General features: G+C 42.4%; 1 protein-coding gene across 1 annotated transcript; it reads right to left on the bottom strand.

Moving 5' to 3' along the window:
• Positions 1-448: 448 nt before the first annotated feature.
• Positions 449-21,379, bottom strand: Cmtm6 (CKLF like MARVEL transmembrane domain containing 6). Its single transcript, XM_042666510.1, has 4 exons — positions 21,192-21,379; positions 9,936-10,112; positions 8,074-8,172; positions 449-1,492 (listed from the first exon to the last, which is right to left on the bottom strand). The coding sequence occupies exons 1-4, from the start codon at positions 21,324-21,326 to the stop codon at positions 1,361-1,363; spliced, it is 543 nt and encodes a 180-aa protein (XP_042522444.1). The 5' UTR covers positions 21,327-21,379; the 3' UTR covers positions 449-1,360.
• Positions 21,380-24,662: the final 3,283 nt, after the last annotated feature.

The following is a 24,662-nucleotide window of genomic DNA, read 5'->3' as shown; positions in this document are numbered from 1 at the left end:
TCCAGCAATGTTTACATGGGAAGTAAGACCCACAAGTGACTGCTACACACTGCTCCAAGTACAAGGGCCCAAGACACTGGATCCTAGATACACCTACAACATGCAAGAATAAGAGTCAGAGCTCACCTCTGTTACATGGGAAAGCAGAACATGGACCATCCTGACCAAAAGTCAGAAAAAGGAGCACCTGGAGAGAAATCAAGGGCTGTGGGTTAAAACAAAACAAAACAAAAAAAGATGACGACTGGGGCTAGGAAGGTGGCTCAGTGGTAGAGTGTTTACCTTGCATGCCTGACGCCCTGGGTTCAATTCCTCAGCACCACATAAGCAGAAAAAGATGGAAGTGGCGCTGTGGCTCAAGTGGTAGAGCGCTAGCCTTGAGCTGAAGAGCTGAGGGACAGCGCCCAGGCCCAGAGTTCAGGCCCCACAACCAACAACAGCAACAACAAAGACTGGCTCAAAGAAAACCCTGAGAGCCTGTGGAGCTGCATTATTTAAGTAGAAACAACACATGCCAATAAGATGACTGACTGGTTCTACCTCAATATGAACTCACCTCTTCACATACGCACTAAGCGTTTGAAGTCTGTTTTTATTTCCACTGTAGGTGGGCAAAAGTCTAGCCTTTCTTTGGTCTTTAGGTGTAATATCTATTTTTACCATTTTTCTATATGTTACACATCTCCAACCAAAGTGCAATATAATCATGAGGTTGCTGATGTTGCTTTTATACATATAAAATACCAACATCTTCCATATATTTTATAGTAAGCTATACAAAGTCTCAGAAAAAGTGATTATCCTAAACAGTTACCATAAGTTTAAAGCTGAGTGAGATACAGTAAGGCCAAGTATTATATATTAAGAAAAAACCCTAACACCAATATTTTAAATATGGATCTCTTAAATAAACATTACTTTTCTAATAACAGAACATAATCTAATCTTCAACAGTAATCATTAATAGCTAAGCAAATTAATTTTAAAATCAAACTTCTAAATGGCTGAATACAACCATGCTGTTTACACAGTACTATATGGTAATTTAGAAGCTAAGCCACATAACAGAATGCCCTGTAGCAGAGCAACATAATCATTTATCATCAGTGGACCTATGTGATTTAAACAAGCAATCCCTCTCCTCCTAAAAAAATCCTGCATGAGACCAATTTTAGTAGCAAAGTTTTAAAAAATAATAAAAACCCCTCCAACCTAATTTGCAGTGACAGCCATAAAGTCCAATATTGACAGCACTGCCCTCCTGCACCTGCCCTAGGCTTAAACAGTTAGACACATGAAAGCTTCGTGCCAGGGCGGGTGTGGGTGAAGTTGCCCTCTTCTGCTTCATAGCTCCTCAGCTTTAAGCGTTCAGTGGTTCTGTGAGGGCTTCTGCTTTGGTAGTCTCAGGTTTTCTCAGCTGGGCCTCTTGTCGTTTTTCATACAACATAGCAATGAAGTCAAACAGGAACATAAAACTTGCTATAAATCCAAACTTGAGAAGCAAAAGAAGAAAAATGTACGTAAGAAGAAGAAGATACAATCTCACATTTCCTACTGAACTCTGAGAGTACATCAAGCAAGCAAGACCATTTATCAATTTTTTTTTTTTTTTGGTCGGTCATAGGGCTTGAACTCTGGGCCTGAGCGTTGTCCCTCAGCTCTTCAGCTCAAGGCGAGTCCTCTACCACCTGAGCTACAGAGCCACTTCTGGTTTTCTGGTGGTGTTTTATTGGAGAAAGAGTTTCACGGACTTTCCTGCCCAGGCTGGCTTTGAGCTTTGAACCTCGATCCTCAGATCTCAGCCTTCTGAGTAGCTAAGATTACAGGCGGGAGCCACCAGTGCCTGGCTCATTTATCAATAATATCTACTACTTTTGAATGGTGAAAAAAAAAATTAGGCCATCAAAAAATGGAAAGAAGTGGCTGCGAGCAGTAGCTCACACCTGTAATCCTACTTCGGAGATTGAGATCTGAGGATTGCTTTTCAAACCCACCTGGGCAGGAAAGTCCATGAGACTTACCTCCAATCAACCGCTAAAAAGCCAGAAGTAGAGCACTAGCCTTGAGCAAAAAAGCTGAGTCCAGGCCCTGAGTTCAAGCCCCAGAACAGCACAAAAAAAAAAAAAAAGAAAAAGACAGAAGTGTCAGTCACAGAGGTTCAACTCTATAATCCTCGCTACTTGGAAGGCAGAAATCAAGGGATTGCAGTTTGAGGCTGGACAAAGTTCACTAGACTCCATCTCAACTAATGGCATGCATACTTGTCATCCAACAACTACAGAAGCAGCACAATGGCTGGGCACAGTGGCACATGCTTGTCATCCCAGAGACTCAGGAAAGCATAGGAGGAATGCAGTTCAGGACAGCTTGGGCATAAAGAAAAACATATTTCAAAAAATAATCAACATTGCCGGGCGCTGGTGGTTTACGTCTGTAATCCTAGCTACTTAGGAGGCTGAGATCTGAGGATCACAGTTCAAAGCCAGCCCAGGCAGGAAAGTCCATGAGATTCTTTTTTTACTTTTATTTATTTTTGGGGGGGGTCCGGTCGTGGGGCCTGAACTCTGGGCCTGGGCGCTGTCCCTCAGCTCTTCAGCTCAAGGCTAGCACTCTACCACTTGAGCCACAGTGCCACTTCCAGCTTTTTTCTTTTTGCTTATGTGGTACTGAGGAATCGAACCCAGGGCCTCATGCATACAAGGCAAGCGCTCTACCACTGAGCCACCTTCCCAGCCCCAAGTCCATGAGATTCTTATCTCCAATAAACCACTAGGAAAGCCAGAAGTGGTGCTGTGGCTGAAATGGTAAAGCAATCGCCTTGAGCTGAAGAGTGCAGGGATAGCGCCCAGGCCCAGAGTTCAAACCCCATGACCCACAAAAAAAAAAAAAAAACCACAAAAAGGGCTGGTAGAATGGTTCAAGTGTAGAGAACCTACTTTAGCAAGTGTGAGGAACTGAGTTCAAAACCCCAGTAATGACTCCTCTCCTCCAAAAAATGGAAAGAAGTCACAAAAAATGTCCAGAATAACAGCTATTAGTCAAAGTTTCACAAGTTATTAATGTCCTTTTGTTTTTGTGATACAGGGGATCAAAACCCAGGGCCCAATGTATGCTAGGCAAGTATTCCACAACAGCCCAAATATCCTATCCTAGATATACAGCATATATGACATGTCAATCTATAAAACCAAACTCAGTAGAGGAAAAAATAAAATCCTTAAAAAATGACATGAAACACAGGATTTTTTTAGTGATGGTTAGACTGACCATACATGTGATTAGAGTAAAGATGCAACTCAGGCCAGGTGAAAATGGAGTAAGTTACTGAAGTCAAACAGAAACTCCATTTTGGAAAAAAAAAAAAATGAGGTTAAAAGTTTTCCAGGTAATTGTCACACTGCAATGACACAGCAACATGACGCCACTACCTACTTCCTCTTCCTTAAATCACTTCCTCAGTGTCTCTTCTAACATGTGACTAAACATTCTGAGAATTCCATCTATAGACAGAAGACCAGGCTTCAAATTTAGCTTCTTCAGCTAGCAAAACCCTTAAGGAAAATGGAAGCTAAAAGAGACATTACAGTAGGTGATGATTCCACTCCACAACTGCATATGGGGGGAACCATTTTTGGCCCAAGTGGCCTTGAGTTCATGATTTTCCAGCTTCAGCCTCCTGCGTGCTAGCACTGCAGATGTACACCATGCCTGGCTGGCACCTCTATGACCATTAACATTCTACGGCAATCTGTTGCAGCCTCCTGACTCTTACTTTCCCAACCTCTCTAAAGAAATCACATTCTATCATTCATTGTTGATGTTTTTTGTTTGTCTGTGTCAATACTATGAGGCCTGAACTCAGGGCTTATGAGGTTCGTCAGTTTTTTTTTCACTCAATGCTAGCATTTTACCACTTAAGTCACAGTTCTACTTCCTTTTTTTTGGTGGTTAATTGGAGGTAAAAGTCTTACAGTCTTTCCTGCTCAATCTAGCTTTGAACCACAATACTCACATCTCAGCCTCCTGAGTAGCTAAGATCACAGGCATGCCACAGGTGCCCAATTAACAAAACTGCTTTCTTGAATCTATTGAATAACCAGGGTGCCCCCAGCAAAGCCAACTTATCAGCCCACTCCCACCAATCTTTCTCTAGTCTGGAGTGTGTTTTGTTTTGGTGGCATGTATGCATCCCTTCACTTCCCTGGTAAGCTTCCTAAATACTTCAAATACAGACCACATGTCATCTCTGCCACAATGTCCCCACCACAGAGCTTCAGTCCCACTAGACCCTCTACATCACACAATCCTGACAAGTTATCTTCTGGTCTTTTGCTCACATACTTTGCAGATTTATTTACTTGCCTTTTAAATTGATTCCCTAAGTCCTTATTTTTTTCATAATGTAAACATATATAAAAGAAATATATATATATGGTAATTTCTAAGCCAAGCACCAGTGGCTCACGTTTGTAATTCTAACTACTGAGGAGACTGAGATCTGAGGATCAAGGTTCAAAGCCAGCCTGGACAAGAAAATCTATGAGATGCTTATCTCCAATTAACCACAAGAAAACCGGAAGTGGTGCTGTGGCTTAAGTGGTAGAGTGCTAGCCTTGAGTTGAAGAGCTGAGGGACAGGCCCCATGTCCAGAGTTTAAGACCCACGACCTACAAAAAAAAAAAAAAAGGCAATTTCCAGCCTATTACTGGCTTCTCAAACTACGTCACTATATTAAATATGTCCAAAGAAAACTGAACACTGAAACAATTGAAGACTTCATCTACATAAGTATGTACTTGTCTTTTAAAAATTGATTTTCCCGGGCTGGGATGTAGCTCAGTGGCAAAGCACTTGCCTAGCAAGTGCAACGTCCTGGGTTCGATCCCCAGTACCAAAAAAGAAAAGACAAAAAAATTGATTTTCCCTCTTAGAACTCAATTTTCCTTTAACTTCATTTCATTTACCCTCCAGAATTTTATAGGAATATTTTGTGCTTGTATTTTATCTATCACCATATCATAATTGTGATAAAAATAAGTATATAAACTGAAATTAATATAAGACCCTATTCAAACTGTGATACTCTCTTCGACTGGTTTATGTATCCATGGATAGGTAATACTCATTGCAAGAACCAGTCAAGGAATACAATTGTAGCTGTGTTTTTAAGGGGGGGTAGCTTTTATTGTTTTTTGGTTTGTGCTGGACCTGGGGCTTGAACTCAGGGTCTAGGTACTACCTAAAACTTGTATTCAAGGCTAGTACTCTACCACTTGAACTAACGCTCCACTTCTGGCTTTTTGGTATTTAACTGGCACTCAGCTGTAATTTTATGTTTTTTACATGTGTAAAGTGCTAAGAAACTGAAGTTACACGACTAGGTAAATATATCGTTGCCGTGTAACTCTCTGAACTCCTTTTATGTTGTTTTATCATAAAGGTAATTTTAATATTCTATTATTTGCTAGCAACTGTATTAATTACAACCTTAACTGATTAAAAGCAAAATACTAATGGAAACAAGCTAACGTGCAAGGATTTATCCCACTGTTTGTCATTCACAACAATGGTACCAGACTAGGTTCATGATCCTTGATTACGACTGTGTAACCCAGAAACCTACAAAAAGTCTACATTTTTATCATTCACTTGATTCAAAATTTACATGAACCCTACATCCTTTAGTCATCTCCATACTACAACTATTTGTGTATTTTGCCTCATTAACAGCATTCTCTATTACGGGGTGGTCCCAGGCCCTCCAAAACTATTGTGTAATTTATAATATATACAGTGTTATTTTTCTGAAATCCAGAAATTGAATTATAAACATAAATCTTGACAGATAAAAACTGGATCCTTGGGCTGGGAAGGTGGCTTAGAAGTAGACTGCCTATGTAGCATGCATGAAGCCCTGGGTTCTATTCCTCAGTACCACATACACAGAAAAAGCTGGAAGTGGCACTGTGGCTCAAATGGTAGAGCGCTAGCCTTAAGCAAAAGAAGCTCAGGGACAATGTCCATGCCCTGAGTTCAAGCCCCAGAACTGGAAAAAAACAATAACAAAAAAAACCACCAAAAGCTAGATCCTTATTTTTAATTGTTCCTTTGCTGTACTTGATGTACTAAAGTGTGTTTTGTTTTGTTCTGTTTTGTAATTTAAGGCAACACACAACAGTTAAGATTTGGGACAGGCAACTACATTTTTCTTTTAAGGAGTGACGGAGTCTGTAAAAGGGAAAGTGGAAAAGAACTGGCTGGATTCCTCTCCAGAGATGAGTCCTCACATATATTAAAGGAAAAGTTATATATGGAGGTTAAAAACATGGAAATCAACTTCCTTAAAAACTATTCCTAGCCTTGTGCTTTTAACACATGCCTATAATCCTAGCTATTCAGAAGACTGAGACCTGAGGCTTGCAGTTCAAAGCCAGCCCAAGCAGGAACATCTCTGAGACTCTTATCTCTAATTAGCCACCAAAAAGCCAGAAGTGGAGCTGTGGCTCAAGTGATAGAGCACTAGCCTTGAGCAAAAAAGTTTAGAGAAAGTGCCCAGGCTCTAAGTTCAAGCCCCAAGACTGGCAAAAAAAAAATAAAAACAAAAAAATAACAAAACTATTCCTGCCTAGTGCTCCTTAGAAGACAGTCTTGATAAAATTGTTTTTTTTCTTTTTTTTTTTTTATTGTGAAAATACCGTACAGAGGGGTTACAATTACATGGGCAAGATAATGAGTACATTTCTTATCAAGAATTGTAGCCTCCTCCTTTGTTTCCCCAGTCTTGATAAAATTGTAAACATATGTATTATCTATTAAAGACTGTAGTCTAGTTGAGTGTAGTGGCATAAGCCTGTCATTTCAGCTTCTCAGAAGACAAGGGTTTTTGACAAAGGTATTTGAGGCTGATGTGGGCAAAACACAAAACCCTATCTGGAGAAAAACAAAAACTAAAATAAAAACTAAAAATAATAAAATGCAAAAGGGCTACACAGTGGAGCACAAGGCCCTAGTTCAAGACCTAGTATTATTAAGCCTCACTACCTAGATGAATTTCTACCAGTTCATTTTTATATACTTCATTTATTCCTCTACCTATCTCTTTATGGGACTGAATTGTTGAGTTATGTCTCCTGTATATTCCTAGAATAGTACCTGACATATAGTTGTGGAAAAATTTATAAATGATAAAAATTTTTTATCATTTCTATAGATCATATATGTAACAAAACTAAACTTTTAAACAGTTTCTTTAGACTTTTAAAAATTTTCTGAACATGTGATTTATATATTGGAAAAATTTGCATGTTTTTTTCCTTTGGGCTTTTTAAAAACTATTTTCTAAGTAAGGGCATTTCAATTCAACGTGTCAATGAATGTAATGCACCTTGATCAATGTCACCATTGTTTTGTTTTGATTTGATTTGTGCTGGTACTGGGACTTGAACTTCAACTCAGGGTCTGGGCACTGTCCCTTAGCATTTTTGCTAGAGAGGAGCTAATGTTCTACCACTTGAGTTTTTGGTGGTTAATTAGAGATAGTTTTGTTGGGTTTTTATTTTGTTTTTTGTCAGTTATGAGGCTTGAACTCAGGGTCTGGATACTGTCCCTAGACTATCTGTGCTCAAGGCTAGTGCTCTACCACTTGAGCCACACACCACTTCTGGTTGTTAAGTGGTTAATTGGAGATAATCTCACAGGGACTTTGCTGCCCAGGCTGGCTTCGAACCATGACCTTCAGATCTCAGCCTCCTGAGTAGCTAGGATTACAGGTGTGAGCCACCAGCACCCACCTAGAGATAGTCTTACAGATTTCTTTGCCAGGGATGGCTTCAAACTGAGATCCTCAGATTTCAGCCTCCTGAATAGTTACGTCTACAGGCGTGAGCTATCAGTGTTCAGATTCTGTGTTTTTAAGACTATCATATTTATTTACCTCTAGGTTTTCTATTCAAATTAATATTAAACAATAAAAGACAAACTACCTTCGCATATTGTAAAACTCATCTAGTACTTCCCAAATTCTCTTATCTCTAAGGAAATGAAAATAAGCAGTTACAGATACAAAATACCTACACTTGCAGCAACTTCAGCTATGGTTCTGCCATCAGTAGAAACAAAAATGATAGACGCCAACAAAAATACGCATCCTGTTCCCAACGTGATATAAAAATCCTGTGCACACAGAAGGAATAAAGTATAGTTAGACTCATGGAAACATTTTTTTAATTTCAAAAGCTTCAATGACTTACTTTTATACCCCAACATGTAACTTTTCAATAAACTTGGCATTCAAATTCTATCCATGCTTTGGGCCCATAGACTTTCCTTTCTGGGCTCGCTTTGAACTGCAGTCCTCAGATCTCAGCCTCCTGAGTAGTGAGGATTACATTTTTGAGCCACCAAAGCCCAGTGGTGATTTCTGTGGCTGTTTTATGCCAGTACTGGGTCTTGAACTTAGGGCCTGAGCACTGTCCCTTAGCTTTTTTACTCAAAGCTGGTGCTCTACCAACTTTAGCCACAGTTCTACTTCTGGCTTTTTGCCAAAAGATTTAAGTCTCATGAGCTTTTCTGCCTGGTCTGGTTTTGAACTGTGATCCTCAGATCTCAGCCTTCTTGAGTACCCAGAGTTATAAGTGTGAATCACTAGCAATTGGATTCTATGACAATTTTTATGCTTACCCTCAGAGATGTGAGTTCCTTTGTATCAACATTTATATCATTTATATCAACATACATAATTCTGCACAGATCACTATTGACAATTCAAATACTACTGAAGAAGTAAATTGCTCAATTCTTTCTTATTAAGTTCAAGACTTAAGTAAATTATTTCATCTGTCACCCCACAAATCCAAACCTTACAAATAGAAATAGGGTTAGCAGACTGTCTCATTGGGGCCCTGAGTTCACATTCCACTACTCCCCCCCAAAAAAGTATCTCTAATTTTGTGAAAATAATGCTTCCCTAATATACAGTAAATACAAGAGAAATTTCTTAACAAGAAATCAACAAATGCATTCTTTTTCTTTTCTTTTTTTTTTTTTTGTTGGTTGTGGGGCCTGAACTCTGGGCCTGGGCACTGTCCTTCAGCTCTTCAGCTCAAGGATAGCGCTCTACCACTTGAGCCACAGCACCACTTACAGCTTTATCTGCTTATGTGGTACTGAGGAATAGAACCCAGGGCCTCATGCATGCGAGGTAAGCACTCTACCACTGAGCCACCTTCCCAGCCCCTACAAATGCATTCTTTATGCACTACAGGTAACATTTTTCATAATAAAATGAAATCAAAGCATAGAATTGGACATTGTTTTATGGAAAAGCCTCAGAAATAGCCATTAGTTCGTTACTATTATCTCTGACATGTAGCATAATGCTTCACATATAATAGTCATACAACTCATAATAAGTGACACTGTAATGTGAGAAATAAGTTTTACAAAGAAAAGTTTAAAATAGTAGACACATTTTAAGATAATTAAACTAAGCCCCAATAAGTAAACTATTGCAGTCTTGCCACTCTTTTTTTTTTCTTTTGTTCCAGTCGTGGGCCTGAACTCTGGGCCTGGGCGCTGGCCCTCAGCTCTTCAGCTCAAGGCTAGCGCTCTACCACTTGAGCCACAGTGCCACTTCTGGCTTTTTTCTTTTTGGTTATGTGGTGCTGAAGAATCGAACCCAGGGCCTCATGCATGCAAGGCAAGCACTCTACCACTGAGCCACCTTCCCAGCCCAAGTCTTGCCACTCTTATCACCACCTTACTTTCCCTCTCCATCATCTTTTGCAAGATGATTACAAGCAGAGAACTGGAATAATGGGTAGTGTCTCTTCATAGTATTAAATTCTGAAAGCATATATTATACACAATAAAAGCTCACAAGATTTTAAGACAGTGTTTTATGCCCTTACTATAGGAACTAGACCTCCCCCACTTACAGATGACTTGACCTTTCCCGCATCAACACGGTCATGCAGTGGAGTGCAGTGCACAATCAGCAGGAGGAGGCTCAGGAGAAAGGCGCTACAGCTTACAAATTCAAAAAAGTATAGTCCTCCACACAAAGTACATTCTGGTATAACCTCTTCACAGATGAAGGCCAGCAGAGACAGCAGCTACAAAAGAAGTGAAACATTTTACAAGTTTTTCAGAGAACCCATAATATTCAGTATGCACCTGTAGCCCAAGCTACTGAGGGAACTGAGAAAGGAGCATCAAGAGTTTAAGGCCAGTCTTGGCAATTTAACAAGACCCATCTTTTTTCTTTTTTTCCTTTTTTTCTTTTTTTTTTTGTCGGTTGTGGGGCTTGAACTCTGGGCCTGGGCGCTGTCCCTCAGCTCTTCAGCTCAAGGCAAGTGCTCTACCACTTGAGCTACAGCGCCACTTCCGGTTTTCTGGTGGTTTATTGGAGATAAGAGTCTCACGGTCTTTCCTGTCCGGGCTGGCTTTGAACCGCGATCCTCAGATCTCAGCCTCCTGAGTAGCTAGGATTACAGGCGTGAGCCACCAGTGCCCAGCTGACCCATCTTTTTTCAAAGCCAGCCTACCACCTCTTTACTCAATTTATAGAGACTATAACAAACAAAATCAGAACTCCACCTACACATAACTAAAGAGTGAAAGTGCTTTTAAGGACATATAGGCAGAATTTAGACAATACTGTGCTTGCATGGAAATCAGGATGTTAGAAAAGCACACCAGCTGGGCACTGGAGGAGACTGAGATCTAAGGACCGCAATTCAAAGCCAGCCCAGGTAGGAAAGTGTGAGATTTATCTCCAATTAACCAGAAAACCAGAAGTGGCACTATGGCTCAAAGTTGTAGAGCACTAGCCTTGAGCAAAAAACTCCCGGACCGTATCCAGGTTCTGAGTTCAAGCCCCACAACCAACACCAAAAAAAAAAAAAAAGAAAAGAAAGAAAGGAAAGGAAAGGAAGGCAGGTAGGGAAAGAAGTGGGGAGGGAAAGAAAAGAAGAAAAACGAAAATCACACCAGAGGGACTTTTCAGAGGAAAGTGGAGACATGAAGGACAGAAAATCAGTTCTGGAGTGAAAGATTGGTACAGAAGTTACTAGCAGAAAAACAATATACACAAAGGCTAAAGATGAGAAATCAGGGCACAATTCCCCAATATTACCTGATTCACAAACTGTGGAAACCAATTAAGTCAACATAGCTGACATACAGAGTTTGAAGAAAGGAGAAGGCAGTAAGCAATTATTACATGAGTCTACAGAGGTAAGCAGAGGCCAGATGTAAGTCCCCACATCAACTACTCCAAAAGCTCTGGATTTATAAGTTTTTTAGTTTTTTTGTTAGGTACGTACAGAGGGGTTACAGTTACATAAATCAGGTAATGAGTACATTTCTTTTTGAACAATGTCACTCCTTCCCTTGCTCTCTCCCAGTTTTAGATTTGACAAGATTTTTTTTAAACAGTCCTGAAGCTTGAACTCTGGGCCTGGGTGCTATCCCTGAGCTTTTGTGCTTAAGGCTAGCATTATACCACTTGAGCCATAGCTCCACTTCCAGCTTTTGTTTTTTTTTTTTTTTTGGTCCAGTCGTGGGGCCTGAACTCTGGGCCTGGGTGCTATCCCTCAGCTCTTCAGCTCAAGGCTAGCGCTCTACCACTTGAGCCACAGCACCACTTCTGGCTTTTTTTTTTTCCTGCTTATGTGGTGCTGAGAAATCGAACCCAAGGTCTCATGCATGCAAGGCAAGCGCTCTACCACTGAGCCACCTTCCCAGGCCCACTTCCAGCTTTTTATGGTTAATTGCAAATAAGAGTCTCACAGACTTTTCTGCCCAGGCTGGCTTTAAACCGCCATCTTCAGATCTCAGCCTCCTGAGATCTGAGCCACCAGCTCCCGGCAAGATTTATACTTCATAAACCATGCTAGCTCCAAAATTGGGAGGAAACTGGAACTAGTGTAAAACTTGGGGCAGACAACCAACTGGGAAGCTGAAGTAGCAAATCAGGGAAGATAGTGACTAGGGGTAGTAGTAATAAAGAAGAGTAGCTAATCACTAAAAGATGCAGTCAGGAAGAGTACAAAGTGGGACATAGAATAATACACATGTACTCTAAATTGGTTGTTGTTGTTGTTGTTGTGTGTGTGTGTGTGTGTGTGTGTGTGTGTGACATAGAATAATACACATGTACTCTAAGTTGGTTGGTGTGTGTGTGTGTGTGTGTGTGTGTGTGTGTGTGTGTGTGTGTGTGTGGTTGGTTGGTTGTGGGGCTTGAACTCAGGGCCTGGGTGATGTTCCTGAGCTCTTTTGCTCAAGACTAGTGCTCTACCACTTTGAGCTGCAGCTCCACTTCTGGTTTTTGAGTGGTTAACTGGAGATAAGATTCTCATGGGGACTTTTCTGCCTGGGCTGGCTCCAAACCATGATCCTCACTCCTCAGCCTCCTGAGTAGCTGATTACAGCAACGAGCCACTAGCATGAGCCACCACTCTGCTTTATTTTGTTTTTTGGTCCTGGTCCAGGAGCTTAAACTCAGGGCCTGGGTGCTATTGAGTTGTTTTGCTCAAAGCTAGTACTCTAACAATTTAGCCACAGCTCCACTTAGGGCTTTTTGGTTGTTAACTGGAGGTAAGAGTCTCATGAACTTTCCTTCTCCAGAAGGCTTCAAACTGCAATCCTCAGATCTTAGCCTCCTGAGTATCTACGATTACAGGTGTGAGCCACTGATGTCCAGCTGAAGTACTTTATTTTCACTTGAAACAAAAAGGCACATTAATTTACAAATTTTTAGGTGCATCTTCAAATTATAGGTCATATTTACAAATACCTTTTCATCATTTATGAACCAGCACTTCTAGACTGTTTTTACTTTCAGTGAAAGTGAAGCAAGGTCTTGGATACTTGCGAAACAGAACCTTTCCACAGTCAGACCAGTTTTGCTGGCCTTAAGAAATTTCTCAGCTGATGAATATTTAAGTAACTTGCCTTTCTGCTTTCCCAAAGCATTCAATATAGTTTTCATAGAAACAATTACTTTCTACAGTCAATATTAGTTTGCATGATGTTGGATTATTTTTTTTTTGTCAGTCCCATGGCCTGACAGCTCACCTTCAGCTCAAGGTAAGCGTTCTACCACTTGAGACACAATGCCACTTCCAGCTTTATCTGCTTATGTGGTGCTGAGGAATTGAACCCAGGGCCTCATGCATACAAGGCAAGCGCTCTACCCCTGAGCCACCTTCCCAGCCCCATGATGTTTGATTCTTGATGTTTGATCATAAGCCAAAAAAAAAAAGGTAGAGTGATTCACTTGGTAGCTAGTGCACTTTTGTGGAAGACAAGGGAGTTTCCTTCTGGGTGCTCAAACCATGAAAATGCTTGATGAATTATTCATTGTGGCTAAACGGAATGCCACCTCACTCCCAACAGGGCTAGGGGAAGCAATCATACACACCAATGGCAGCAAGGCTGGTACCAAAAGCGAACAGATATATTTCATAGTACATAATAAGAATTCAACATTGACATGGCTGCTCTGAAAAATAATTTTCCTTCAAAAAAAAAAGCATGTATCTTGGGCTGGGAAGGTGACTCAGTGGTAGAGCGCTTGCCTTGCATGCATGACGCCCTGGGTTCGATTCCTCAGCACCACATAAGCAGAAAGAAAAAAGCCGGAAGTTGCGCTGTGGCTCAAGTGGTAGAGCACTAGCCTTGAGCTGAAGAGCTGAGGGACAACGCCCAGGCCCAGAGTTCAGGCCCCCTAACCGGACCCAAAAAAAAAAAAAAAACAACAACCATGTATCTGTCCTGTGACCCTGCAACTGTATTCTTGGGCTTTTTTATTACAAAGAAATGAAAACATGTTAGTGCAAAAAAAGTACAGAAAGGGAGGGAGGGAGGGGATGGTAGGGGGAAAACAATGGAGGGGGTAACAATGTTCAAGAGGAAGTGTACTCATAACCTCACTCATGTAACTGTGACCCTCTGTATAGTAGCTTTACAATAAAAAAATAAAATAAAAAAAAAAAAAAAAAAAAAAAAGTACAGAACATGTGCTGGTCAGCAGTGGCTCACACCTGTAATTCTAGCTACGCAGGAGGCAGATCTGAGGAATCCGCTGAAAGCCAGACCAGGCCAAAAAGTCCATGAGAATCTTATCTCCAATTAACCAACAGAAAACCAGAAGTGGTGCTGTGGCTCAAGTGGTAGAGCGCTTGCCTTGAGCTAAAGAGCTCAGAGGCAGTGCACAGGCCCAGAGTTCAAGCCCCATGACCAAAAAAAAAAGATTATTAGGACTACTTCCTGAAGACTCCCTGACAAAAATGTCTTATCTGTAGCACATAAGTTTCTTGTCTGGTCTGGGTAAGAAAAGTACAGGATGCAGCCATTCAGAGGCAGTCAGTCTCAAGTAACCAACCAGTCTTGCTCTGTATCTATTAATTGAAGTCACACTTACAAACGCTTTAATTTCACAGCATTCTTACAATAAGGCAGGTTCTGCCTGGCCATCCTAAGGGAATCAAAGCACAAAGTTAAATGTGGATGTTTACTAGTTTTCATCCCCAGTTTTAAAGGCACTACAAACTATTATCTGCATGAAATTCTCTGCTGCCACCCCATCACACATAACACTATTCAATCTACAGTACACTTTTGTATTGACTAGTTTGTAGCCAACGGTGTAATATGTTTGTGTGGAGTACAAGTTCAGTGTACAAGAAACAATAAGAAAACCATGTTTTATAACACGTAACTGAGCATTCGCCATATATTATGAAAAATCTCAAGAGTAGTGGAACCATGACAAACTGGAAAAGCAAGACTCAAACCAAAATGCGAGACACACAGATCTGTACAGGAAGAGAAAAATGGGGTGGAAGTAGGAAAAACAAATTATAAAGTCAACATTTTGCATGGTAAATCTAAGGGAATAAAGTAGTTGACCTAAATGGATTGGGACAGTGAGGAAAATGAAGGACTCAGGTGTGGTTGCATGAAGATTAGCAAGAGAAAATGGACTTTAGATGGAGGTGCAGAGAATGCTGCCTGGCTTAGTAAGTTAGAAGACAAGAGCAGAGGACTAAGCAGAGACCAGAGGAATTTCACAACTCCAGAATAGGAGGAAAGGAGCAACCATCTCTGCATCAGCAAGTCAGAAAGAATGTTATTTGAAAAAGAAAAAGGAAAAAAAAAAAAAGAAAAGAAAAACCTCAGAACAACTTAAAAAGCAAGTACAGCAGATCTTGGGCAAAACTATGGTTCTAAGAGAATACCACTAAGAAAAAACTACTCACGCCTGGGATGAGTTGTTTCAGTGCTGTACCTCACATGCTTGATACAATTTTACCCCATTAACACTGCCCGACTTCCACCAAAGACATGGCACCTTTCAACAGATCTCATATTTTTACCTAATCACTTAAATTAAGCACATTCATTTTTTTACCAGGGCACCATTTGCCCTTGGGGAAGCAAATTTTCATATAATTAAGGGCAGAAAACAAAAGGACCACACAATGATTTAAACAAGACTGACAATAACTCAGGACTGACTTAGCACTCTTCTGCTTCAATTGAGCCACACAATGTGCACTTGGAAATTTAAAATTTTTGGTTTTGAAATTTCTTTTGATACATTATTTTACCATGCTTAGTCAAAACTGTGTATAATAACTGCAAATAAGGCAGCCTTACTGTAAACATACTCTAACTGCTAATCAAACCATGATCTTAGTAGTAAAAGTGTAAGGATGGAATGTCATGTATTTAATTTTTGTGTGTGTTCTAGCCCTTGGACTTGAACTGTCACTGAGCTCTTCTGCTCAAGATTAGTGCTCTACCACTTGATAAAGCTCCACTTCTGGCTTTCTGGTGGTTAATTGGAGATAAGGAGTATCATGAACTTCCCTGCCTCATTGGCTCCAAACTGTAATCCTCACATCTCAGCTTCCTGAGTACCTAGGATTACAGGTGTAATTACAGGCTAGTACTCTACCACTTGAGCCACTGCTCCACTTCTGGCTTTTTCTGCTTATATGGTGCTGAGTAATCAAACCCAGGGCCTCATGCATGCAAGGCAAGCACTCTACCAGTGAGCCACCTTCCCAGCCTGTTAAGTACCTTCTAATGACAAAATGTTACCCAAATACAATTAAGGAAATTATCAATCAAGCTTCCAGGATGGGGGGCAGTGAAGAGGGAAAGGAAAGAGGAGGAGGGAGGGGGAGGGGTGAACTTTTGTGGGGTTTCACATCTTCAAGTTAACACATGTAATTAAGATTTGAGAACCAGGTGCTGGTGACTCATGCCTGTAATTCTGGGTACTGGGGAGGCTAAGATCTGAGGATCACAGTTCAAAGCTAGCCCAGACAAGAAAGTCTGTGAGACTTTTATTTTCAATAAACTACTCAGAAAAAGTGATGAGTGGTAGCCTTGAGCAAAAAAGCTCAGGGGCAGTACCCAGGCCCTGAGTGCAAGCCCCATAACCAACAACATATAGTGAATGCTTAGTTGCATGATATAAAACATGGTTTTCTTATTGTTTCTTGTACACTGAACTTGTACTCACACAAACATATTACACTGTTGGCTTCAAACTAGTCAATACAAAAGTGTACTGTAGATTGAATAGTGTTACGTGTGATGGGGAGGCAGCAGAGAATTTCATGCAGATGGTATTTCATACAGAATTTCATACTGGAGATGAAAACTAGTAAACATCCACATTTAACTTTGTGCTCTGATTCCCTTAGGATGGCCAGGCAGAACCTGCCTTATTGTAAGAATGCTGTGAGGTTGCCAAATGTCAGTTCTCTTTAGTACAGAAATAATTTCATCAAGGTAAATTTTTAAAACTCACAAAATATAATGATGGATTGCAATTGTGTCAGAACAATAGATTATAAGATGCAATAAATGTGTCTACCTGGTTTAGTTGAAAATAAAAAGCCAGAAGGAGCTCTGGCTCAAGTAGGAGAGCGCTAGCTGTGAGCAAAACAGACTAGGGACAGACCAGGCCCTAAGAGAGGCACTAAATAAACAAGCATCAGGACAAAGCTGTATACAGAATACTTTAAAAATGCATAAAACTTAGGAATCCAGTAACTTCGTACATTGTTTGGTCAACGGTTAGAGTCTTCTTCAGCTGTGGAAGGATATGCTACAAGTTAGAGAATGCTTATATTTTGGGTAAGTCTGACAAAATTCAAGTAGAAAAGTTCTACTCTTATCTCCTGTGTATACATAAGCTCCACACTGTACCCCTCAGGTATGAGCTTTGTATCAGTAAGCCCCACTATGCCCCCAGAGAGTTGGAAAAATAAATCTTTGAAGAGTGAAACAAAAAAGCTGGTGCCAGTGGCTCACGCCTGTAATTCTAGCTACTCAGAAAGCTGAGATCTGAGGATCTCAGTGCAAAGCCAAGCAGGGCAGGAAAATCATGATTCTTATTTCCAATTAAGCACCAAAAGCCAGAAGAGGAGGTATGTTCAAATGGTAGAGTGTTAGCTTTAAGCAAAAAATCTCAGACAGTTCCCAGTCCCTGGGTTCAAGCCTCAAGGACTGGCGCGCGCGCACACACGCACGCACGCACGCACGCACGCACGCACGCACGCACGCACGCGCACACACACGCACACAGAATCTCAGAGGTAATCTAATTCAATCTCCTAGGATTTTAATGTTAAGAATTTTCCAAACACACATTATCTGATTTTTAAACTGTAGTGCAGACTTCATTTCTCATTTGGGATATTTGAGAATCAAACACATAAAAGTACACTAGTTATTTATTCTTTTGGTGCTGGTCCTTAGCTTTTTTAGCACTCTACCACTTGAGCTACAGCTCCACTTTTGGCTCCACTGGTAGTTAACTGGAGATAAATGTTTCACAGACTTTCCTGCCCCAGCTGGCTTTGAACCATGGTCTTCAGATCTCATCCTAAGTGGCTAGGGTTACAGACATGGGCCACCAGTACCTGGTAAAGTATGACAATTTCATAGGGTTGTAGATTCCTTGCTAAAATACTGAGCTTCCTTTTCTGATTATGGTTTTCTCCATACAGTTCCTTACTGGGTATCTGCAATTCTTTTTAGTTTTTAAAAATAAGTCATCTAAAGTAAGACAATCTAAACGCAGAGAATGGAGCTGGGAGCGTGGCTTAATGATAGAGTGCTTGTCTAACATGCAGGAAGCCTTGGGTTCAATTCCTCAGTACCACATAAACAGAAAAAGCCTGAAATGTGGTATGGCTCAAGTGGTAGAGTTCTAGCTTTGAGCAAAAGAAGCTCAGGGACTGAGCCCAGGCCCTGAGTTCAAGCCCCAGGACCAGCAAAAAACCAAAACAAGCCAGACACGCCTGTAATCCTAGCTACTCAGGAGGCTGAGATCTGGGAATCACAGTTCAAAGCCAGCACAGGCAAGAAAGTCCATGAAACTCTTATCTCCAATTAACCACCAAAACACCACTAGTGGTGCAATAACTCAAAAGTGGTAGAGCACTAGCCTTGAGTTGAAGAGCTCAGAGACAGCAGTCAGGCCCAGAGTTCAAGCCCTACGACTGGAGGGGAAAAAAAAAAAAAAGCTAGGGCACTGGTGGCTCACACCTGTAATCCTAGCTACTCAGAAGGCTGAGTCAGCCAGGGCAGGAAATCCTCATATGAGACTCTTATCTCCAATAAAAACTACCAGAAAACTGGAGGTGGCGTTGTGGTTCAAGTGGTAGAGCGCTTGCTTTGAGCTGAAGAGCTCAGAGACAGTGCCCAGGCCCAGAGTTCAAGCCCCACAACCGACAAAAAAAGAATGCAAAGAATAAGTGAGAACAAAGAAGAGCTTTCCTACTGCCTTAGGCTGGATGACAATTTAGAAGGAGTTCATCTATCACTTCCTTGGACTTTCTGGGTAACTTTAATATATTGTTATTATGAAGAGATAACATGAAAGCAAATGAGGCAGGAACAAAAAGATAACCATCAAAATGAAAAAGCAAGGGCTGGGAAGGTGGCTCAGTGGTAGAGCGCTTGCCTTGCATGCATGAGGCCCTGGGTTCAATTCCTCAGCACCACATAAGCAAAAAGAAAAAAGCTGGAAGTGGCGCTGTGGCTCAAGTGGTAGAGGGCTAGCCTTGAGCTGAAGAGCTGATGGATAGCGCCCAGGCCCAGAGTTCAGGCCCCACGACCAGACCCCTCACCCCCCCAAAAAAATGAAAAAGCAAAATTGAAAAATCATTTTAAAACTCCATAGTAAAGAAAGCATCCTTTTAGCATTATAAGTTAACTACAAACAAATCAATTTCACCAAGACACATTAGCTTTTATTCTTTTCCCATGTCCTAGGGAATAGTGGAGACAAACAGAAACCCTCTTACAAATTTTTCAAGGCAAAATGACTGACCTCTGCATAAAAAAAAAACTCTACAATGAAATTTCAAGTTGTGTTCTGCTCTGAAGATATGGAATTTACTAAGCCACATAGAGTAACAGAAATTTACTTTAGACTTACTACTTCTGATTAAAGAAGAAATACAAAAGCAATCTAAAAATAGACTTACGAATAGCAGACCAACACTGATTTCTTTTGATCAGCAAGAATGCTTCAGACCCACGGCACTTCTTTTCCCTATTCATGTAGAAACATTTATACTCTACTGCAGACACACACAGTTGATATTTAAAAAGTCAGGTGAGAACTGGCAAGGGGAAGAATGAAGAAAGCCCTTTTGGTCTAGGTACAGGTTATGCAAAGAGACAGTGGAAGGACAAAGAGTCTGATGGCTGCTAAGAGCCTAAAGGAAACCAAGGTGGACCTAACTGGAGGGAGGCTGGAGAGGCACACAGGACAAAATAACTCTTGGGTTCCACAGAGCACTTTATCCCTGGTCTCCAAGTGATTTCCCTATTGTCCCCAGATACAATCATTTTGGTGGCTAAAAGCAGAGACAACTTTCTGACTGCTATCTTTCTTAGCCAATAAAAGTAGGTCATCTGAATTCTAAGAATTTAATCTCTAGTCATCTCAGTTGTGAGAATTTTAAATTCTCCCGAAGGAAACCAGTAAGCAAATTTTTAACTGGAATGGCTTACAGAAAGAAAAAGAAAGAGGGAAAGAGAAAGAGAAAGCAAGGGGGGAACGACTGGGAATGTGGCTTAGTTGTAGAGTGCCTGCCTAGCATGCACAAAACCCAGGGTTCCATTCCTAAGTACCACACAAACAGAAAAAGCTGGAACTGGTGTTGTGGTTCAAGTGGTAGAGTGCTAGCCTTGAGCAAAAGCAGCTCAGGGACAGCGCCCAGGACCTGAGTTCAAGCCCCAGGACTGGCAAAAAAGGAAAAAAAGAAAGGGGGGTGGAGGGGAGGAAGGAAAAGAAAAAAAAAAGAAGACAGGAAGGAAGCAAAGGGAAAGAGGAAGGAAGGAAAGAAGCAAGGAAGGAAGAAAGGAGGGAGGAAGGGACATCAAACCCATAAACATCCTAAGTATTCTGATTTTGTTCCTCTTGCAGAAAATACTCCTCAGGGATTCAAACAGTACACAGGGGCTGAAGACGAATTGTCGATTGAATGCTAAATTCAATCTCCAAGATACTCTAAAATTTTTTTCACTCCTAAGTTTATGGTACTTTATCACTGCCGAAAATGAGCTTGAAGTCCCTCTCCTAGGTGTGGCGACCTGGACTGCCCGGGCACTTCGCACCTCGAGCCCACACGTAAAAGACTAGCATCCATCAAGAAGCAGCGGCACTGGCCTCGCCGCGAGGCAGCTCCAGGAAACCCGCAAACGCCGGGAAGGTTCAACAGGAAGCCCTCCGCAGCCCGCAGGCCGGCACAGGGGTGATACAAGTGTCCGCCGGCGGAGGCGGCCAGGTCGCGCGGCGGAGGCGCCGCGAAAGGCGTCCAAGGGGCCTGCAGGGTCTCCCCGGCCCATTTCCGGCGCCCTCCCAAACACGCTCGGCGGCCCGAGGTCGCCCGCGGGGGACCCCAGGGACGAAACGCGAGGCGCGACGGGGCGCGGACAGGCGGCCGGCGGAGGGCACCGCCCCTCTGCCCAGGCGGAGGGGGAAGCAACTGGGGTGTGGAGACGGCTGCTTTCCGAGCACCCCGGCTGAGCGGCCGCGCGGAGCGCTTCCCAAGCCCGCGGGGCCCGGCCCCGGCCCCGGCCCCGGCCCCGGCCCCGGCCCCCGAGGGCTCGAGCTCGCCCGGGCTCCGGCCCGTCCCTCGGAGCTCACTCACCAGCTGCAAGACCTTGAGAACGCGTCGATACCACGGGAGCCGGGTCAGCGAGAAGTAGGCAGCGAAGCCGCGGGCGCCCCTGGCGGAGCCCGGGTTCTCCTCGGTGGTGGGGCTGTACACCGCTCCGTTCTCCATGTTGCCGCCGCCGCCGCCGGATCTGCGCCGCGGACCTGGCTCTCCCCACAAAAGTCCCCTTCGCGGAGCGCGGGGGAGGGGCTGGGGGCGTCACTTCCTGAGCCTCCGCCCCCGCTTCCGACTATCTCCGCCCCAGCCCCGCCTTCCACACGCCTTGGACACGCCCCCTTCTTGGACACGCCCCCCGCGCCCGGCCGGACCCCCGGTGAAACTCAATTCTGAACTTTCCCTAGTCGGGGATTTCTGACTTTAGAATATTCATTGGGTCTTTTTGGGTGCCTTTTCTTTCTTTTTTTCTTGTGCCGCTCCTGGGGGTGTGCTCAAGACTAGCGCTCTACTATTGAACCGCAGCTCCACGTCTGGCTTTTTTGGTGGTTAACTGGAAATGAGTCTCACCGACTTTCCTGCCCGAGCTGACTTTGAACCTCAATTCTCAACTCTCAGCCTCCTAAATAGCTAGGATTATAGGTGTGAGCCCTCGGCGTCCGGATTTGGATTTTTATTATCTTTAATGGTACTACAGACTGAGCTCAAGGCTTCGCCTGCTAAGTACATGTTCTCCATTAAATTACAATCCCAGCTCATATACTTTTTGTTCCTCTTTTTTTTTTTTTTTTTGCGGGTCTTGGGGCTTGAACTCTGGGCCTGAGTTCCTTTTGCTTAAAGTTAGTGCTCTACCACTTGAGCCACAGGACCACTTCTGGCTTTTTCTGTGATTAACTGGAGGTAAGAGCCTCCCAGACTTTCCTGCACAGGCTGGCTTTGAACCGTGAGCCTCAGATGTCAGCTTCCTGAGTAGCTAGGATTAAAGGAGTGAGCCACTGGCACCCAGTTGTGACTTTTAATGTACTTCTTACTTCCCTCTACCTTGCATCTTCCAGCAGTCATTCATTCATTCACCTATGTATTTTGAATTCCTACAATATGCCAATATGCAAAGAACCTAGTTCTAGATGATGGAGTTACAGCCATATACTAACCAGACACAAGAGCCCTGTTCTGTCCCTACTACCTTGGAGCAGGACAATCAATAATCAGATTAACAAGAAATTCAAAATTTTACAAATGGCAATACGGATGGTCTCAATTTATGATAGTTTGATTTAGGGCTCTTCTCTCATTTTTTCTTGCAGTTACTGGGGTTTGAACTTAGGGCCCCACACAAGTACAAGTGACTCTTGAGCCACACCTCTAAACATCACTTGCTTTGATTACTTTTGCTATAGAGTCTTGATTTATACTCAGGCCAGCCAAGACTATGATCTTCCTATGTATGATTTCTGATGTTGCAGGGATGACAGACACAAATACACACACACACACACACACACACACACACACACACACACACACACACGCCACTACACCCAGCTTTTTTTGGTAAGATAGTTTCTCCTGAACTTTTTGACTGAGCTGCCTCAAACCTCCTGATCTTAGCTTCCCCAGTAGGGATTACAAGTGTGAACCACCATTGCCCAGCTTCTTTTTTTTTGGTCTGTAGTGGGGCTTGAACTGTGGGCCTGGGCACTATCCTTGAGCTCTTCAGCTCAAGGCTAGAGCTTTACCTCTTGAGCCACAGTGCCACTTCTGGTTTTCTGAGTGGTTTATTGGAGATAAGAGTTTCACAGACTTTTCTGCCTGGGCTGGCTTTAAACCGAAGTCCCCAGATCTCAGCCTCCTGAGTAGCTAGGATTATAGGCATGAGCCATCAGCGCCAGCAGGATTTTTTTTTTTAATTTACAACTACATGAAATTGATATATATCTACACTTGAGTGTACATCACACATTTGATTTGGGATTTATTTTTTATTTTTATTTATTTATTTATTTTGATGCTGGTCCTGGGGCTTGAACTCAAGGCCTGGGCACTGGCCCTGAACTTTTTATCTCAACCCTAGTGCTCTACCACTTGAGCCACAACTCCACTTATGGCTTTTTTGCTGGTTAATTGGAGATAAGGGTCTCATATACTTTCCTACCCAGGCTAGCTTTGAATTGTGAGCTTCAGCTCTCAGCCTACTGAGTAGCAAGAATTACAGGCATGAGCCACTTATGCCTGGGTTGGATTTTACATTTTGATGTCTTTAGTAAATTACATGAGTTACTGGAGTCTTTTTTATAAAATGGGTTTTGTGCTCTATTATTATTATTACTATTATTACTGGTCCTGGGCCTTGAACTGAGAGCATGCCACCACTTGAACCACACTGCCACTTCCAGATTTTTCTGAGTAGTTTACTGGAGATTAGAGTCTCACAGACTTTCCTGACCATGTTGGCTTTGAACACAATCCTCAGATCTCAGTCTTCTGAGTAGAAAGGATACAGGTGTGAGCCACCAGCACCTGGCTTTGTGTTCAATAATTTTTCCCAATTATATGCTGATGTAAGTGTTCCAAGCATATTTAAGGTGGGTGAAACTAGGGTATATACATTTGGGGTATTTGGCACACTGTATTGAATGCACGAATACCTTTGGGTGTTTTTAGTTTATGACAGATTTATCAGGATGTAAGCCCCATTGTTGGTGATGTGATAAGTTACACTAATCTGCAGATGTATATTGAACAAACAGGCCACACTTAAATGGGTGGACAGGAAAGGCATCTCTGAGGGCCACAATCGTGTTAAATGATGTTCAATGTATGAAAAGGAGCCAGGTTTGTAAAGATCTGGAAGGGAGCCAGGCATCAGTGGCTCATACCTGTAATCCTTAGTGGCTCAGGAGGCTGAGATCTGAGGATCATGATTCAAAGCCAGACCTAGCAGGAAAGTCCTTGAAACTTTTTTTGGTCATTTGTAGGGCTTGAACTGGGGGTCTGGGCACTGCCCCTGAGATCTTTTACTCAAGGTTAGGGCTCTACCATTTGAGCCAGAGCTCCACTTACAGTTTTCTGGTAGCTAATTGGAAATAAGAGTCTCATGGACTTTACTGCCTGGGCTGGCTTCAAACTGCAATCCTCATCAGCCTTCTGACTAGCTAAGATTACAGGTGTGAGCCACCAATGCCTGGCTGGATGAATCTCTTATCTCCAGTTAACCACAGAAAAGCTGGAAGTAGAGCTCAAGTCTAGAGTGCCAACTTTGAAAGGAAAGATCTAAGGGATAGTGCCTGGTTGAAAACCCAGTACCTGCACAATATATCAATCAATCAACCAACCATTTGAGAGGGAATCTCATGTACAGAGATCAGCAAATACAGATGTCCTGAAAACCAAGAGAGCTTGGCTCAATCTGTAACCCCAGACCAATTAGCTAGGGCTAAAAGAAGCTGGACATTTGTGCCAAGGCCAGATAATGTAGAAGTCTTGCTGATCAGAGCATTGAGAGTTTAT

This window comes from Dipodomys spectabilis, unplaced genomic scaffold (assembly GCF_019054845.1).
Source record: "Dipodomys spectabilis isolate Male_0828 unplaced genomic scaffold, ASM1905484v1 ptg000365l, whole genome shotgun sequence".
NCBI classification, from domain to species: Eukaryota; Metazoa; Chordata; class Mammalia; order Rodentia; family Heteromyidae; genus Dipodomys; species Dipodomys spectabilis.
Note: the sequence above shows the minus strand (reverse complement) of the source record. Positions and strands in the feature narration are given on the sequence as shown.

Bases quoted from the DNA above. Each gene is read 5' to 3' on its own strand.
- Cmtm6 (XM_042666510.1), bottom strand. From the start codon at position 21,326: ATGGAGAACGGAGCGGTGTACAGCCCCACCACCGAGGAGAACCCGGGC. The intron at 10,113-21,191 runs GTGAGTGAGCTC...CTTCTTTTGTAG, and splicing joins TTCTCAAGGTCTTGCAGCTG to CTGCTGTCTCTGCTGGCCTT. The intron at 1,493-8,073 runs GTAGGTATTTTG...TTGCTTCTCAAG, and splicing joins TAGCTGAAGTTGCTGCAAGT to TTTGGATTTATAGCAAGTTT.